The following is a 14,546-nucleotide window of genomic DNA, read 5'->3' on the forward strand; positions in this document are numbered from 1 at the left end:
CTAATAAATAGTTGAAAGTTAGATGAAATTGTAGTTTGGAACGTACAAGATTATCTAACATGGTATACAATATACCACAAAGGGGTTAAACAGTTATTAACCATAAAGATAACATTTTTTTGTTGTTGAAACTGAATAATTTATTACTTGGGGGAATTAATCCTCCATAGATAGTACATCATTAAGCCACTCTGGGCTATTACATATCCAAACGTGAAAGTCAGGAATAACAAGCGCATGCTTAGCAACTACATGCGTTGCCTGATTACAATCACGTAGAGAGAACATACATTGAATATAAGTAAAATAAGAGAAATAAGACTTTACTGCCACCACAAGAGCCCCAACCACATCCCAATTTTCATTGGAAGAGTATATACATGACACAACTTCCTTTGCATCCATTTCAAGGACAACATGTGAGTAGCCTCCATTTCTTTCTACTTGAAGACCCAAAATGGCATCATATAATTCGGTAGCTCGGAGAGAAATTACCGATCAATCCTTTAGGAGCAACCACCGAAACAGACTCATCCCAACTTCTGATCACAACACCTAGACCACGTCTGCCTGCATTCAGATTAACAGCCCCATCTACATTAATCTTGATAAAAGGAAATCTAGGTCTCCTTCGACCAAGTCATCTGGACAAAAGGCAAAGTATTCAGATTTCTACTACAAACAGTAGCCTTATTCTTATCAAAGTGAAATTTACCAAATGCTTCCATTAACAGCTGTGCTTTCAATCTTTACGACCATCAATGCAGCCAGGGTTTGATTATTAAAAATAAATTCATTTCGTGCAAACCAAATGCCCCAACACAAGTAAGCCAAATAAGTTAATTACACCTTAGATAAAATGGAAACGGCATACCAGCCGATAGAAATCAGCAAAATCACCTCCCTTCCAAGAATTGAGCAAATAGAGAAAAGGAGTAAGACACAATACCTCCTTTGAAGAACGGCATAGCCAAATTGCATGCAAAATAGTTTATGCCTTTCTTCCACATCTACTGCAGATTGGTGAAGAAATGATGTGTCAAGAAAACAAATTTTGACCACATAGTAAGATGGAATGAAAACCCATCCATAAAAATAACTTCACTTTATTTGGTATTGCCATTGACCATAGACATTTCCATAGATTATCAATTGAACCAGCTGAAACATAGAGATAACATTGTGTGCAAGAATAACAGCATGGATTTTGGACCTTTTGTCTTACCGTTTTACTCAATGTTGCACCGTAATTGTGCATGTAAACTGTTGCCGTTATTTTCGCCAATTTGGTGCAAAATCATCATTTATATGGTTCAAGTTCACGTTTTATCAATTTCAGCTAATATCATTATTATGGTTTTCCTTATATTTTACTCTAATTTACACACAATTGAATACCAAATTGACGGAAATCACCACATGCATTAGTTAGTGGAGAGAAACTCAAGTACTAAATTGAGTAAAATGGCAAACACTAGAACCTTGCCAAGAGGGATTGTTAACAACGAAACCCAAAGCGCGCTTCTTGATATCGTGCTTGCCAAGAAACCAAGTCTGATCTTCTTATCAGAAACCCTAGCACAGAATAATACGATTGATTCACTCACATAGAAACTTGGATTTCATGATAGTTTCTGTGTACCCTGTGAACAAGACTCTCAAGGCTTGGCTATACTATGGAATGATGAAACGCATGTTGACATACGAAGTCACACTCCAAATCATATTGACGCTACAATTGGAAAACTGGGTACCAATCTAAGGCGCTTTACAGGTATATACGGTGTAGCTTCAAGGGGTGGTAGAGATCATACCTGGAGGCTCATTGAAACCCTAGCAGCACAGGTTTGTTCATTGCCATGGCTGATGGCTGGAGACTTCAATGAAGTCTGGGTGAAAAAAGACAAGTCTGGAGGCCCTCCCAGGGCCCTTGCTGCGAAAACAAAGTTTAGAAGCACAATGACAGCTTATGGTTTCACAGATATGGGCTATGTAGGAAGCAGATACACTTGGTCTAACAGATACACGAAGGAAAGGCTGGATCATGGCTTTCAAACGACCCAATGGCGAAGCAGATTTCCATACAGCAGAGTCATCACCCTTAGTCCCTCTGAATCAAACCATTGCCCTCTGTTAATTGAGGCTCAATCAGAGAGGCAACATAAGAAAAGATCCAAACGTCGTTTTTGATTTGAGGAAAGCTGGTTTGGCAGGGAAGATTGTTTGCAGATTATCCAACAAGAATGGGCAGTTCCTACGACTGGAAATGCATTACTACAGCTAGGGCAGAAGATTAAATGTGCTGGAGCAAGATTGTTGGAGTGGCATTACAAGGAGTTTAACCAACAAAGAACTGAGATGAAAGTGATACAAGAGAAACTTAATGATCTTATGAGGCAACCCTATTCCCTGAAACTCTATGAAGAACAACGTTGTTTGCATACACGATACAACTAGTTACTTACTTTGCAGGAAAAGTACTGGAGGCAAAGGTCCCGGGCATTCTGGCTACAAGAAGGTGACAGAAACTCAGCCTACTTTCATAGGAAGGCCAGCAATTGTAAAAGCAGAAACACTATCAAGGGTTTAATGGATGAACATGGAACTTGGCAATCGGATCCCAATGAAATTCAACGTTTGCTTATGGGCACTTTAAGCAAATTTTCTCTGCTAAATATGTAAACCAAGAGGCAATTGACACGGTGGTGCAGGCAACTCCTTGCAAGGTAACACAAAGAATGAATGAAGCTCTTCTTGAATGTTATACTGATGACGAAATTAAAACTGCTCTATTCCAAATGCATCCTTCTAAGAGCCCGAGACTGGATGGAATGTCACCTTTCTTCTTCTAAAAATATTGGAATGTGGTAAGTCAAGATGTTTGCTTAGTAGTGAGAAACCTGCTTGAAAGGGGTGAAATGTGGCCTGAATCCAACTTCACACACTTGTGCTTGATACCAAAAATTAAGGATCCCATAGATGCTGCATATTTTAGACCTATTGCACTTTGTAATGTTGTTTGCAGAATTAGCTATAAGGTTGTGGCAAACAGGATGAAACTATGGCTTCCCGAAATTGTGTCTCCTCTTCAGAGTGCATATGTGCCGGGTAGATTGATTTCTGACAAAACCTTGATAGCCACTGAGGCAGCCCACTTCATGTACAAGTTGAAGCAGCAAGAAACAGGTTTTTTCTCTTTGAAATTGGATATTGGTAAAGCCTATGACAGGTTGGACAGGTCTTTCATCTTAGCTATTCTGACAAAACTAGGTTTTGAGTCCCAATGGATTCAAATTGTGATGAAGTGAGTTACTACTGTTTGTTACTCCATACTTATCTAGGGTGAGCCAACTCCACAGATTGTCCCAACCAGAGGCATCAGACAGGGTGACCCTTTATCACCTTACCTATTTATCTTATGTAGTGAAGGCTTGTCAGCTTTGATTTTGAATGCTGTTCAACATCACACTATTCAGGGGCTGAAGATGTGCCCCCAAGCTCCTGTACTCCATCATCTCTTCTTTGTAGATGACAACATTCTTTTTGTTACTGCCTTTGATGAGGAGTACAGACAGTACAGAAAGATACTTGATGTGTATGAGTAGGCTTCTGGTCAGAAAGTAAACTTGCAGAAAAGCAGCGTGGTGTTCAGTAACAATGTCAGCCAAACTAGGCAAAATGAAATGGCGGCTCTCCTGGAGGTTTAGTGTGTAAAAGAACATGACAGGTACCTAGGATTGCCTATGAGAGTAGGCAAGTCCAAAACTGCTATTTTTGATTATATTAAAAGAAACTTACCATGAAACTAGTGAGTTGGAAAGCGAAGATTTTAAGTGCAGCAGGTAAAGAAGTTTTGATTAAGGCAGTAGCACAAACCATGCCTCTATATGCAATGAACTGTTATTTACTGCCCAAGGGTTTGTGTGATGATTTACATCAATTATGTGCATCATTTTTTTGGGGTGACACAGATAACAAGAAAAGAATTCATTGGAGGAGTTGGGAAAGGCTCTGTCTCACAAAGGAGGAAGGAGGCATGAGATTTAAGAACATCTATGATTATAACTTAGCAATGCTTGCTAAGCAAGGGTGGAGACTTGTATCCAATCCAGACTCCTTTATTGCTAGGCTCTATAAAGCCAGATATTACCCAAATTGCTCTTTCTGGGAAGCAGAACTTGGAACTTCTCCTTCTTTCTCATGGCGGAGTATACTGAATGGCAGACTAGTGCTTAAGGCAGGTGTACAATGGAGGATAGGTGATGGTTCCAAGGTGAATATTTGGAATGATAAATGAATCCCAAACTGTAGCAATTCTTAATCAACAAGCTTGCTGATTGTATTTTTGACTATGTGTCTGACCTTATTGATTCCAATACTAGCGAATGGATGCCTACAGCCATTCATACTATTTTCTCCCCGGAAGTAGCTTAGCATGTGCTATGCATCCCGCTTGGTAGGAGGATTATGGAGGACAAGTTAATTTGGGGTCTAGAGAAGAAGGGCTTCTATTTTGTGAAGACTGCTTACTGGATTGCTCGTGCTTCTGTCCTTGAAAATGTTCTTGTCTCTTCCTCCAATGGGAATCCATTCAAACAACTCTGGAGTAGAATTTGGAAAGCACAAGTACCAGGTAAGGTAAAAATCTACATCTGGAGAGCATGTTGTGACTTGTTACCTACTAGAGCAAAATTATGCTCTAGGGGTTACGCGGGTGATCTACATTGTTTACTGTGTGCACATCAATATGAAGACAGTTCTCATGTCTTTTGCAAGTGTCCAGTTGCAATTTCAATACTTACAGCCCCACCATTTAATTTGGGTGGAAGCTTGCTTCCAAATATTGATTTTAGAGAGTGGATGTTGGACCATGCATTGCATCTGCAGCAAAACCTGTTTGAGAAGCTTATGATGGTTCTATGGTCTCTGTGGAAGAACAGAAATGACAAGCTTTGGAATGACACCTGTCAACCTGCACATGTGTTGATGTTAAGTTCATTGGCCTGGCTTGATGAATTCTGTAAAGCTAGACAGATGGCTGACGCGCTCTTGGGAAGCGCGCAATTTAACCCTGAAATATCGTTAGTAGTATAAGCAAATAGGGATCGTTCTATTCCGGGGATTGAGGGTACACTTGTAATTGTGAAACAAATAAAGAAAAGTATTATTTACAAAAATAAAATAAAGAATATAAATATATACAATTGTATAAACAAATAAAGAATTAAAATAATAAAGTATTATTTACAAAAATAAAATAAAGAATAAATATATACAAGTAAACACAAATAAGGGGGGATTAGGATTCTTAAAATTAAAATTAAAATAAATAAAATAAAGAAAACGTAAAAACATATATACAAGGGTGGAACGCAAGGAACAAAGATCAAAATCACATCCATATGTAAGAAATCCAATTACAATTCCTATAGTTGATTTTAAATGTCATGAGAGAGGAGTTGATCATGTGAAACATTCGAAAGCAAATGATTTCCCATATTTTACTTTTCAATGCTAATTAACCTAAGCGAAAGCACCTAGATTAATCCTATCAAACATGCAATCAAGCCCTAGAAAGCTAGTCAATCATGACATGTTCAACGCATTAGACATAGAGAAAGGCTATCAACTCAAGTGTACAACTTAGTATGGAAAAGTCCACCTAATTGCAATCCTCTTTAATTAAATTCGGTCTTTGCACAAAACCTTTACTACTTTGATTCAAGTTTACACAAAACGAAAAGTCGATTTCATGTTCTTAAGCCTAGCACCAATTATATCAAAACCCTAAGTGTTTGCAACCACATAAGATTAAAATACAAAAGTTTTCTATCATGCAAATTTAATTAAACAAACCCACATAAGCAACATAAAAATCAACATATAGAAATCACAACTTTATCTCAAAACATATAAACGGGCTTTAAACTTTGCCCTTAATATTATTTGTTAACTAGAATTAAACCAACGAAATCAAAGCAAAGGTTACAAAGGAGAATCGGATTACACCGTGGATGAAGGTGAGATGAACGAATTGAGGATGTGGTCTCTTGAATCTCGAAAGCAAGCTTCAAGAATGGTGGTGGATGATGATGCTCACGGCAATTCTTCTTCTCCCTTGGCCTTGCATGAACTCGTGGCTTGCTCTATAGGGTGGAAAGGAAAATGGAAAGGAAATGGTGAGACAAAGAGATGGAATGGATGAAGGAATTGGTGTAGGAAATGGTGACTAAGGAAAATGGAGAGGAAAAGGTGAGACAAAGAAGATGGAATGGATGAAGGAATTTGTCTAGGAAAATGGAAAGGAAATGGAGAGACAAAGAAGATGAGATGGATGAAGGAAAGTATTTTAGAATGAGAGGAGAAGGTGTTTATATAGGGAAGAAAAAGAAGAGTGAAATGATGAGTGGAAGAAAAATAATGAAAGTGGAGTATGAAAGTGATTTGTAAAATATGGAAAAGAAAGAGAAATGATGAAATGAAAGCAAAGCATGAAGGTGCAGCAACATGGAAGTGATGATGATCTATTAAAGAGATTGTAGAAAAAATATATCCAAGGAAAAGAGAAAAGCATCTAGCTTTCTTCATGTGGGTGGGAAACATGAATATGTGGTGTTGAACTGTTTTCAGGTCAGTTTCTTTCCCTTTATTCCTTCAATTATTTCTCCAACAAGACTTCATTATATGCCTTCGACTTCTTCATATGAAATGTTCCACTATGAGTGTAGATCATCCTGACAAATTTTCAGAGCTTCAATCCATGTGGTTGGGCCGGAAATGCTGCTGGACCTCTTACAGGTCCAGTTTTTCGGTTTTGCTTCTGTAGAAAATTGGGCTGATTGTTTGAAGGCCTTCCACTCATATTTTTCTCTGGCACTCTTCATAAGAAATGATCCTTTGGGTGTCTAGAATGGATCTGGAAGGTTTCAGCTCATTTGAAGTTCATGTGGTCAGGCGGCCGCTCCTTCTTCTTTGCTTGGCTTGGTTTCTCCTAGCCGGAGTAGGAATATGTGTAAAATTGATCTTTTAGTACATTTCCATTTTTCTCCATCATTTCCAGGTAATTATGGACCTAACGCTCATTTCACCTTCATTTACTCCAATGTACCTAAAAATAGAAATTGAATTAAAAATCGATTCAGTTAAGGAATTAACTAAGCAAAATGTGAGGAATTAACTATTAAAATATCACATTAAAATGCTCCTATCAATGGCCAAGAAGCCAACAGTTCGGGCTACGACTTCCTGGACACCTGCACTGGACGGCCAATGGAAGCTTAATGTGGATGGAAGCTTCTTACCAAGCCTCACTCATGGTGGTACTGGAGGTGTCATTCGAGATGGTACATGATGTTTTAAAGCAGCCTTTGCAAACCATATTACCTCTATAGCCTCTGCAAAGCATACAGAACTGATTGCAATCCGAGATGGTTTGAAACTAATGCATGACTTGCAACCTGAAAATGTCATTGTGGAGTCGGACTACCTTGAGGCAGTGGCTGACATTGCTGATCTCCAGGCCTTGCATATTGCTGAAGCTAGTCTCATTGATGATATTAGATGCAATTTAGAGACTTTGCCCAATGTCCGGATCAATCATGTATCTAGGTCCAGTAACAAGGTGGCACATCGACTTGCTGCCATAGCATATGAGGCTGATCATAGTGTAGTGTGACATGATCAAACTCCTACATGCATTTTAGATGTTCTAAACTTGGATTGTAAGCAACCTTAGGGTTCCTTCATCAATAATATACCCTTGATTCAAAAAAAAAAAAACTAGACCCTTGCCAAAGAACAAAATCAGTTGACCAAAGTTATGAAGTTTACAACTTTTGTTGTTCGATCGCCTGAATTAAGAACATGCCCTTTTTTTTTTGAAGGGAGAACATACCTATAAATGAACATACATATTCTTCCACAGGATCGGAGGTTGGCGCTTAAATTGTGGAGTTCCGTTTATGAACTAGTTTGAGGGGCTTACATTACAATTAAACTTTTCTACGCTCAGGTCAACAAAGCTCCCTCTTTGCTTGTAACAAAAACAAACGCCAGGCTCTGAAACTCCCACTAGCCTACACCTTTTACTTGATTTTGGTCTCGAAAATTCAGACATTCTTGATTCTTTCGTAAATTTCAAAACCAAGATTACATTTGTAAGGAGCAGAACTTTCAGAGTTTCATTTGGGATTCATTCAGGGTTTGAATCTTTTATATCAAAGTTGCTGAAGGTGATTATAAAGATATGAAAGCCACAGAGGAAGAAGAAGACTATGATCCTTTGTTGTTAGAGAATGGAAATCTTGAAAAGAAAGATAGGGAGGGTTTAGGCAATCCAACAACGCCTTCTCTTAATCATCAAGCATTGCATTTGCCAAAACATAATATAGCCTTTCATGAACAAATCCCAACTGAAGAAAATGAAAACTACAGTGTCACATCTCAACAGAAGGTATCATTTTCTTATATGGATGTTGTCATTCTGGCTCTGAATTAGGTATCATTTTCGCATGTTCAATTCAGTACCCTAAAGTAGCATTCCAAAAATTACGTATGTTAGATTGTGTGTGCATAATGCGAAAAAATAAAAACTGTTAGTATCTAGAGTTAAACTTGTCTCCTGTTTTATTTCTCTTCAATTCTAAAATCGTTGGTTAATGACAAATAGATCGAATTGGTCGCATCACATCAAAATTTGTCGGACCACAATAATTGGTTCAAATTATTGTCACCCGAGCAAGTCTAAAATTGTGATTATGTGCGATTATTCAATTGCAAAAATGTTGAAAATATATATGAAAAGACAATTGACTCAGCATCAAGCTTTTTGTGGTTTGGAAGAGCTAGATATTGTGACATAAAAGAAAGAAAAAACATCAATGAATATATGAAAGCTGGCATTTTCCTTGAAACAGATATACTTGGAATTTCAAAGATGTCAAAAAGCATCTTCTCTTCTTAGCAGAAAGATAGGTCATTCTTTTCGGCAATAATCGAAAGATACAAATTACTTTAGTTTAGGTCAAATAGCTTTCAAGATAAGAAGTGCAAGCTACCATTATTGACTCAAAGAATGTCAGTGAATTTGGAAGGAGATGGAGCAAATCACTATTTATCGTGACATAAAGAACATTATATTTTCAGATACGATAAAAATTTAATTCTATGCAAGTTGAACTCATTGCGATTTCTATAATTTTTTCAAATACGATAGAAAACTAAACTTGTAAAAATAATTAAAATATTCGGTACGATTGTCTTTTTTCTCGTAAGATTGAAAATTAGGCTATTCCTTCACTCACTCAAAAAAAAAAAAAAAAAAACCTTCTTAATGAGAATTGAGAAAGTAGATGACATTACATTTATATGAAGCACCACTGACACTGACACAGTGACACTCACTCATTACAGAAGCAGCAGCAGCATTGCTTCGCCGTCTCCATGGCTTTCTCTTTCTCCATCTCCGCCATATTGCTCCTCGTTCTCCTCTCATTCTCCGTCACCGGCCAGCAACCCAGCTATAAAGGCCCCATCGTCTTCAACTTCGGAGACTCCAACTCCGACACGGGCGGACTTGTCGCTGGACTCGGCTACACCATCAACCCCCCTTACGGCCGCACCTTCTTCCGGCGATCCACCGGCCGGATGTCCGACGGACGCCTCATCATCGACTTCCTCTGTAAGTGCTCCCCACCTCGAATATAGTAACTTCTCTTTTTACCTTCATCTTACGTGGTCACGTTGTCCACCGTAAGATCATCTGAACAGTGCATGTATTTGTCGGCGCTTTTTTCTTTTGGTGTTGACGGTGGTGTTTTTATTTATTTGTTAATTAAATCTGAGTGTTAATTGCGAAACGACATTGTAGAGTGGTAGTAATGGGTTGAGACCCACCCTAGTTAAGGTGATCGAGATCTGACCTTCATTGCCGGGACCATCTGGGACCGGCTTGTACACTCTTGTGTGTGTGGTTTTTTTTTTTTTTAAATACGAAAATTAAATAGATGTGTTAAAGCTTAAAGTCTCTTAAATAACGAAGTTTAGATAGGAATAATATCAGACCAAAATTGGCCAGTATCTAGAGAATGACCTGTATTTGCTTAATCCTTGTTTCTAAGGATTATGCTTCTCCTACTTGTACATCTAGTGCGAAAATGCCCTTTACTTTGAGCCTAATGTAGTGTTTAGCTATTTGAGTTGGACACGTGTACTTATGCATGTGGATTACTAAGATTCTCATGTGTAGCAAGAGTCATGTGCTACAAAAGCTTCAATGGATATTTGTCTCATTGTTTGTGTTACTATACTAATAGTAAATAAACAACTGAAGCTGTATTGAGATTAAACAACCCAATGAAAATCTAATGATATGATAGTTTATTTTTCTCTAAAAAAGGGTTTATTGGGTTTATTTTTCTATAGAAAGAGGTTTAGATTCTAAAGTTAAAAGTCAGTTAGACAGTCTGATTTGTTATATTGTCAGAAGATTAACATAAACTTTATGTATAATGTAAGAGCATCTAATTAGTCTCGTCATTCTTGTGAGGCTTTCTCTAAGAGATATCCATATGTTGTTTTTCTTGTGCAGGCCAAAGTTTGAATACAAGCCTATTGGCTCCATATCTAGACTCTCTGTCAGGGTCTAAGTTCACAAATGGAGCGAATTTTGCAATAGTCGGGTCGTCTATCTTCCCTAAACGCATCCCTTTCTCTTTGAGCATCCAAGTCATGCAGTTCCTTCATTTCAAAGCTACTGCAGGTATCTAATGGTGACTATATTTCATCTCATACAAATGTAATTTGGAATTTGAATTTTGTTGCTGCTCTTGCACAATTAGTCTTGCATTGTAATTGATAACTGCTTAGGATTTTTTTTTTGTTTTTTTTTTTTGCTTCTGCACATTACTAGATGTATAAACTAGCAAGCTGATTGCGTTGCTTAATGAACTTTTAGGCTCAAAAGACTTGATAGATGATGAAGGTTTTCGGAAAGCACTTTACATGATCGATATTGGACAAAATGACCTTGCTCAGTTGTTTTCCAAAAATCTCTCATTCACGCAAATAACAGAGAAAATCCCACCAATTACTACAGAAATCAAGAAAGCCGTTAAGGTGAGTCTGTTGTATATACAAAAACATTCAAACATCTTGCGTTTTTAGCATTTTTATGGCATTCCACACTTTTTATTGATACAAAGTATCTCTACTGCATCAATTTGCAGACTATATATGACCAAGGCGGGCGGAATTTTTGGATACACAACACTGGGCCATTGGGTTGTCTCCCTCAAAAACTTTCATCTGTCCAGCAGAGGGACATGGATACATATGGATGCCTCTCGACCTACAATGCGGCTGCAAAATTGTTCAATGTAGGATTGCGTCATACATGCGATGAGATGAGATTTGAATTGAAGGATGTTAAAGTAGTATATGTAGATGTATATGCCATCAAATATGACCTCATTGCTAACTACACCAAATACGGTAAGCCTATTTCTTGCTTTAAAAATATTAAATTATGCTAGTCTACGAATAGTTCAATCTAGTACAGGGAATCAGGATACAATTGTTTTTGTCCCATGTAGGTTTCACTAGTCCTCTAATGGCATGCTGTGGAAACGGAGGTCCTCCATACAACTATAACATGAGGCTGACGTGCGGCTATCCCGGTTCTCAGGTTTGCGAGGATGGATCCCAACTCATAAGTTGGGATGGGATTCACTACACTGAAGCAGCAAATACCATTGTAGCTTCAAAAATACTCTCCACGGATTATTCTATACCGCCAATTCCATTTGATTTCTTTGTTCGTAGTTAGTCGATTGTTGGATTTCATTGTTTCCACTTCAGTTCTCTTACTGAATTTTCAAAGACTCGAGAGCATGGCAGACTTTGGAGAACAAAATGTTGTGCCCGTGTATCAGATTGAGGCCCCGTGGTCTTACAGATATTGTTACGAGCTGCCAAAACTAACCCAAGCACACTAATACCTAACCAAAAAATATGCATGAACTTTGCAGAATCTGTACTGAACTATGATAGTTAGAGTTCTGTAGGTACCATAGCCAATTCAGATAGTTAGAATTTGCACACCAGCATTCTGAACATAGTCGCATCAAATTGTGATAAATGAAGACAATGAAGAAAGTGGATAGATAGGTGGGAAATCTCATCCTCGTTAAAAACAAAATTTAATCCAACCACAAGGAGCAGTCAACACATATTTGATTGGCATAACTAGAAAGTGTACTCTGTAAAGTTTATCTTCACATATGTTTTTCAAATCATATTTTCATTAAACTAGGATATTGATATTACACAACAAATTCTATGACATAAACCAATAGCCATCAGATAGACAAACATTGGGGTAAAAGATTAAGGCCTTGGTGTATAAAACAAGACAACTTTTCTCCTCAAAACACACAGCAGAAGCAAAGCCAGATTACACTTTCTCCTCAACTACTTATCTCCTCAGAGAGAAAAATCTAGGATGTCAATGAGACTGCCAGTAGCTGCCTGTAGCTTAAGCGCCTATTCTTCTCCGGGCACTGAGATGTCCGGTGGTCGCCAATCCTCATACAATTATCACATAACCTGAGCTTAGCACGTCCAGCATCTTGGTTACAGCAGTGCCCTGAAAACAATTGATAACAAATCGTACAAACTACGTCACAGTCACTGCTAACAGTTGCATTCTTCGGGAGAAGATCAAGGTATGGGCATTGAGTCGAACTGTGTTCATCCACCAAGGAACAAATCATACATGCAGCTGTTTAGAGTTTGCAAATCCGTTAATAAACAGTGATAAAAATAATAATGATTAAGGCGCGTGACAAACCGAAAATATCAGTACTGTTGGCACATGACATTGAAAATTAAATTACACCAAAAGATCTATGTCATGAGCAAAATGAGTATCTTTTCTAAAATATACAAATAGAGAATGGTTGAACAATTACTTAGCCACATCAGCACACAAGTGAGACTCTGGACGGATCTCTAGAAACACCAAGGGTTGCAAGAAATTGCAAACCATAGGGGGAAAAGGAGTAAGAACTGTCAATTAAGAAACTGCAATTCGCCCTAATATGTAAGGTGTTTAGCATCTTGTATAATTTACTTTAACTCCATTCACATGGTGCATATTTGGACTCATACATGTCACTTATGCCTTTGAGGTCCCAGGTCAATCAAGCTAACAATAAAGGTGGTAGTTTTTACTTTTTAGGTTTTCAAAAACATTAACTTGGGTGATTTTCTGTAGATTACCCAGTTAAAAGAACAGCTCAATTATCCAGCTAATAGTAGGCGTAGTTTGTAGGTTTTCAAAAACATTGCACTTGGGGTACTTATGTGGAAATACCCCTAAAAAGTGAGGTAATTCTTTGTAGTTTACTTGCTAAAAACAACCTCTTTACCTTGATAACACAGATGGCCCAAGCCAATTCCATGTAACTGAAAATAAAAATCAAAAGCATACCAGGAATTTCGCGAGTGACTCTCGCACGAGGGAAGGGCCAACTAGGGAGACGGAGCTTTGATTTTTCAGAGAAAGTACCTGACACCAAAATGACTTAACTGGTGAAGGGATCTTCAGAAACCAAATTTATCGTGCACGGTAGGTATTTTCTCTCATTACCAAAATAAAAGGAAAAACATTCAGTTTAAAACGCAACGTACACAGGCCTTGAAACAAATATCAAAATATTACCACGATCATCAGGGGGCATCTCGGTATAAGCGCAAGGATGCTCAGTAGGTGGGTTCTTCCTTGAGATTATGATCCTCCTACCTGTGTTGTGGTTATATTGTAAGCAACAAAAAAAAAAAAAAGAAAAAAAAAAAGAGAGGCAAAAGGCAAAAGAAAAGGAATGGATGACAATGTGTAAATACCATGACCATTGACCACATGAGATAGTAAAAATGAATGTCTGATGAAACTTTTAGGAGCTGCAATAATGCAAATTGATCCCAGGAAAAAGCATACCATCAGGTAAATTGCGGATATAAGGCCATGGATCCATATAAGGCCATCGAGCCTTTGGTTCTTCCGCCTTGGTGTCTGTATCGCAGTTACGTTTGTTAAATACAAATCACAAATAACGTACAGATTGAATGGAATTGGACGATGATCAGTCGTTACCAAACAAACCAGTTCATATTGAATAATAACAAACAATAATACAGGATCTCTCTCTGTAAATGTTATATTACTTCCATGGAGGCACCCAAATATCCAACAACACCCTTTTTTTTTCTTCAAAATAAAATACAATCCAAGGAATTCCAGATCACAAAACCTAAAACAAAAAGAAAATCAAAAGCAAATTCCCACAGATCCAACAACAAAAACTAAAACAGAAAAGGAGAGCATATATACCATCAGGCTTGGGGACGACGGCCAGGTCCTGCTTTTGGAAAGATTCCGATGCCGATGGCCTCGCCAGCTCCATACCTGCTTTCTTGCTCATTCATTCTGGAAAAGAGTGGCATTGAAATAAGCACAAATTGATCTTCCGGACCGACTGTGGAATGCG

At 38.0% G+C, this 14,546-nt stretch overlaps 2 protein-coding genes across 3 annotated transcripts; one reads left to right on the top strand and one right to left on the bottom strand.

Annotated features, from left to right (window-relative positions):
- The first annotated feature begins 8,067 nt into the window (after window positions 1–8,067).
- Window positions 8,068–11,954, top strand: LOC112193883 (GDSL esterase/lipase At1g09390). Its single transcript, XM_024334139.2, has 6 exons — window positions 8,068–8,452; window positions 9,412–9,679; window positions 10,589–10,759; window positions 10,955–11,115; window positions 11,226–11,490; window positions 11,592–11,954. Exons 1-6 carry the CDS (start codon window positions 8,246–8,248, stop codon window positions 11,822–11,824), a joined length of 1,305 nt encoding a protein of 434 aa, XP_024189907.2. The 5' UTR covers window positions 8,068–8,245; the 3' UTR covers window positions 11,825–11,954.
- Window positions 11,955–12,211: 257 nt separating this feature from the next.
- Window positions 12,212–14,546, bottom strand: LOC112193884. 2 transcript variants are annotated; one of them, XM_024334141.2, is made up of 5 exons: window positions 14,390–14,546; window positions 13,997–14,071; window positions 13,724–13,801; window positions 13,490–13,567; window positions 12,212–12,778 (listed from the first exon to the last, which is right to left on the bottom strand). In XM_024334141.2, exons 1-5 carry the CDS (start codon window positions 14,478–14,480, stop codon window positions 12,495–12,497), a joined length of 606 nt encoding a protein of 201 aa, XP_024189909.1. In that variant the 5' UTR covers window positions 14,481–14,546; the 3' UTR covers window positions 12,212–12,494. The 2 variants fall into 2 exon arrangements, with proteins under 2 accessions (XP_024189909.1, XP_024189908.1); XM_024334140.2 differs by having other exon boundaries at window positions 13,721–13,801; window positions 14,390–14,545.

Source organism: Rosa chinensis, chromosome 3, assembly GCF_002994745.2.
Source record: "Rosa chinensis cultivar Old Blush chromosome 3, RchiOBHm-V2, whole genome shotgun sequence".
Taxonomy (NCBI): Eukaryota; Viridiplantae; Streptophyta; class Magnoliopsida; order Rosales; family Rosaceae; genus Rosa; species Rosa chinensis.

Coding starts and splice junctions, on each gene's coding strand:
- LOC112193884 (XM_024334140.2), bottom strand. CDS start 14,480: ATGAGCAAGAAAGCAGGTATGGAGCTGGCGAGGCCATCGGCATCGGAA. Junction 13,802..13,996: donor TATCCGCAATTTACCTGATG/GTATGCTTTTTC, acceptor ACCACAACACAG/GTAGGAGGATCATAATCTCA. Junction 13,568..13,720: donor GATGCCCCCTGATGATCGTG/GTAATATTTTGA, acceptor TTTTGGTGTCAG/GTACTTTCTCTGAAAAATCA.
- LOC112193883 (XM_024334139.2), top strand. CDS start 8,246: ATGAAAGCCACAGAGGAAGAAGAAGACTATGATCCTTTGTTGTTAGAG. Junction 10,760..10,954: donor TCATTTCAAAGCTACTGCAG/GTATCTAATGGT, acceptor ATGAACTTTTAG/GCTCAAAAGACTTGATAGAT. Junction 11,116..11,225: donor AAATCAAGAAAGCCGTTAAG/GTGAGTCTGTTG, acceptor ATCAATTTGCAG/ACTATATATGACCAAGGCGG.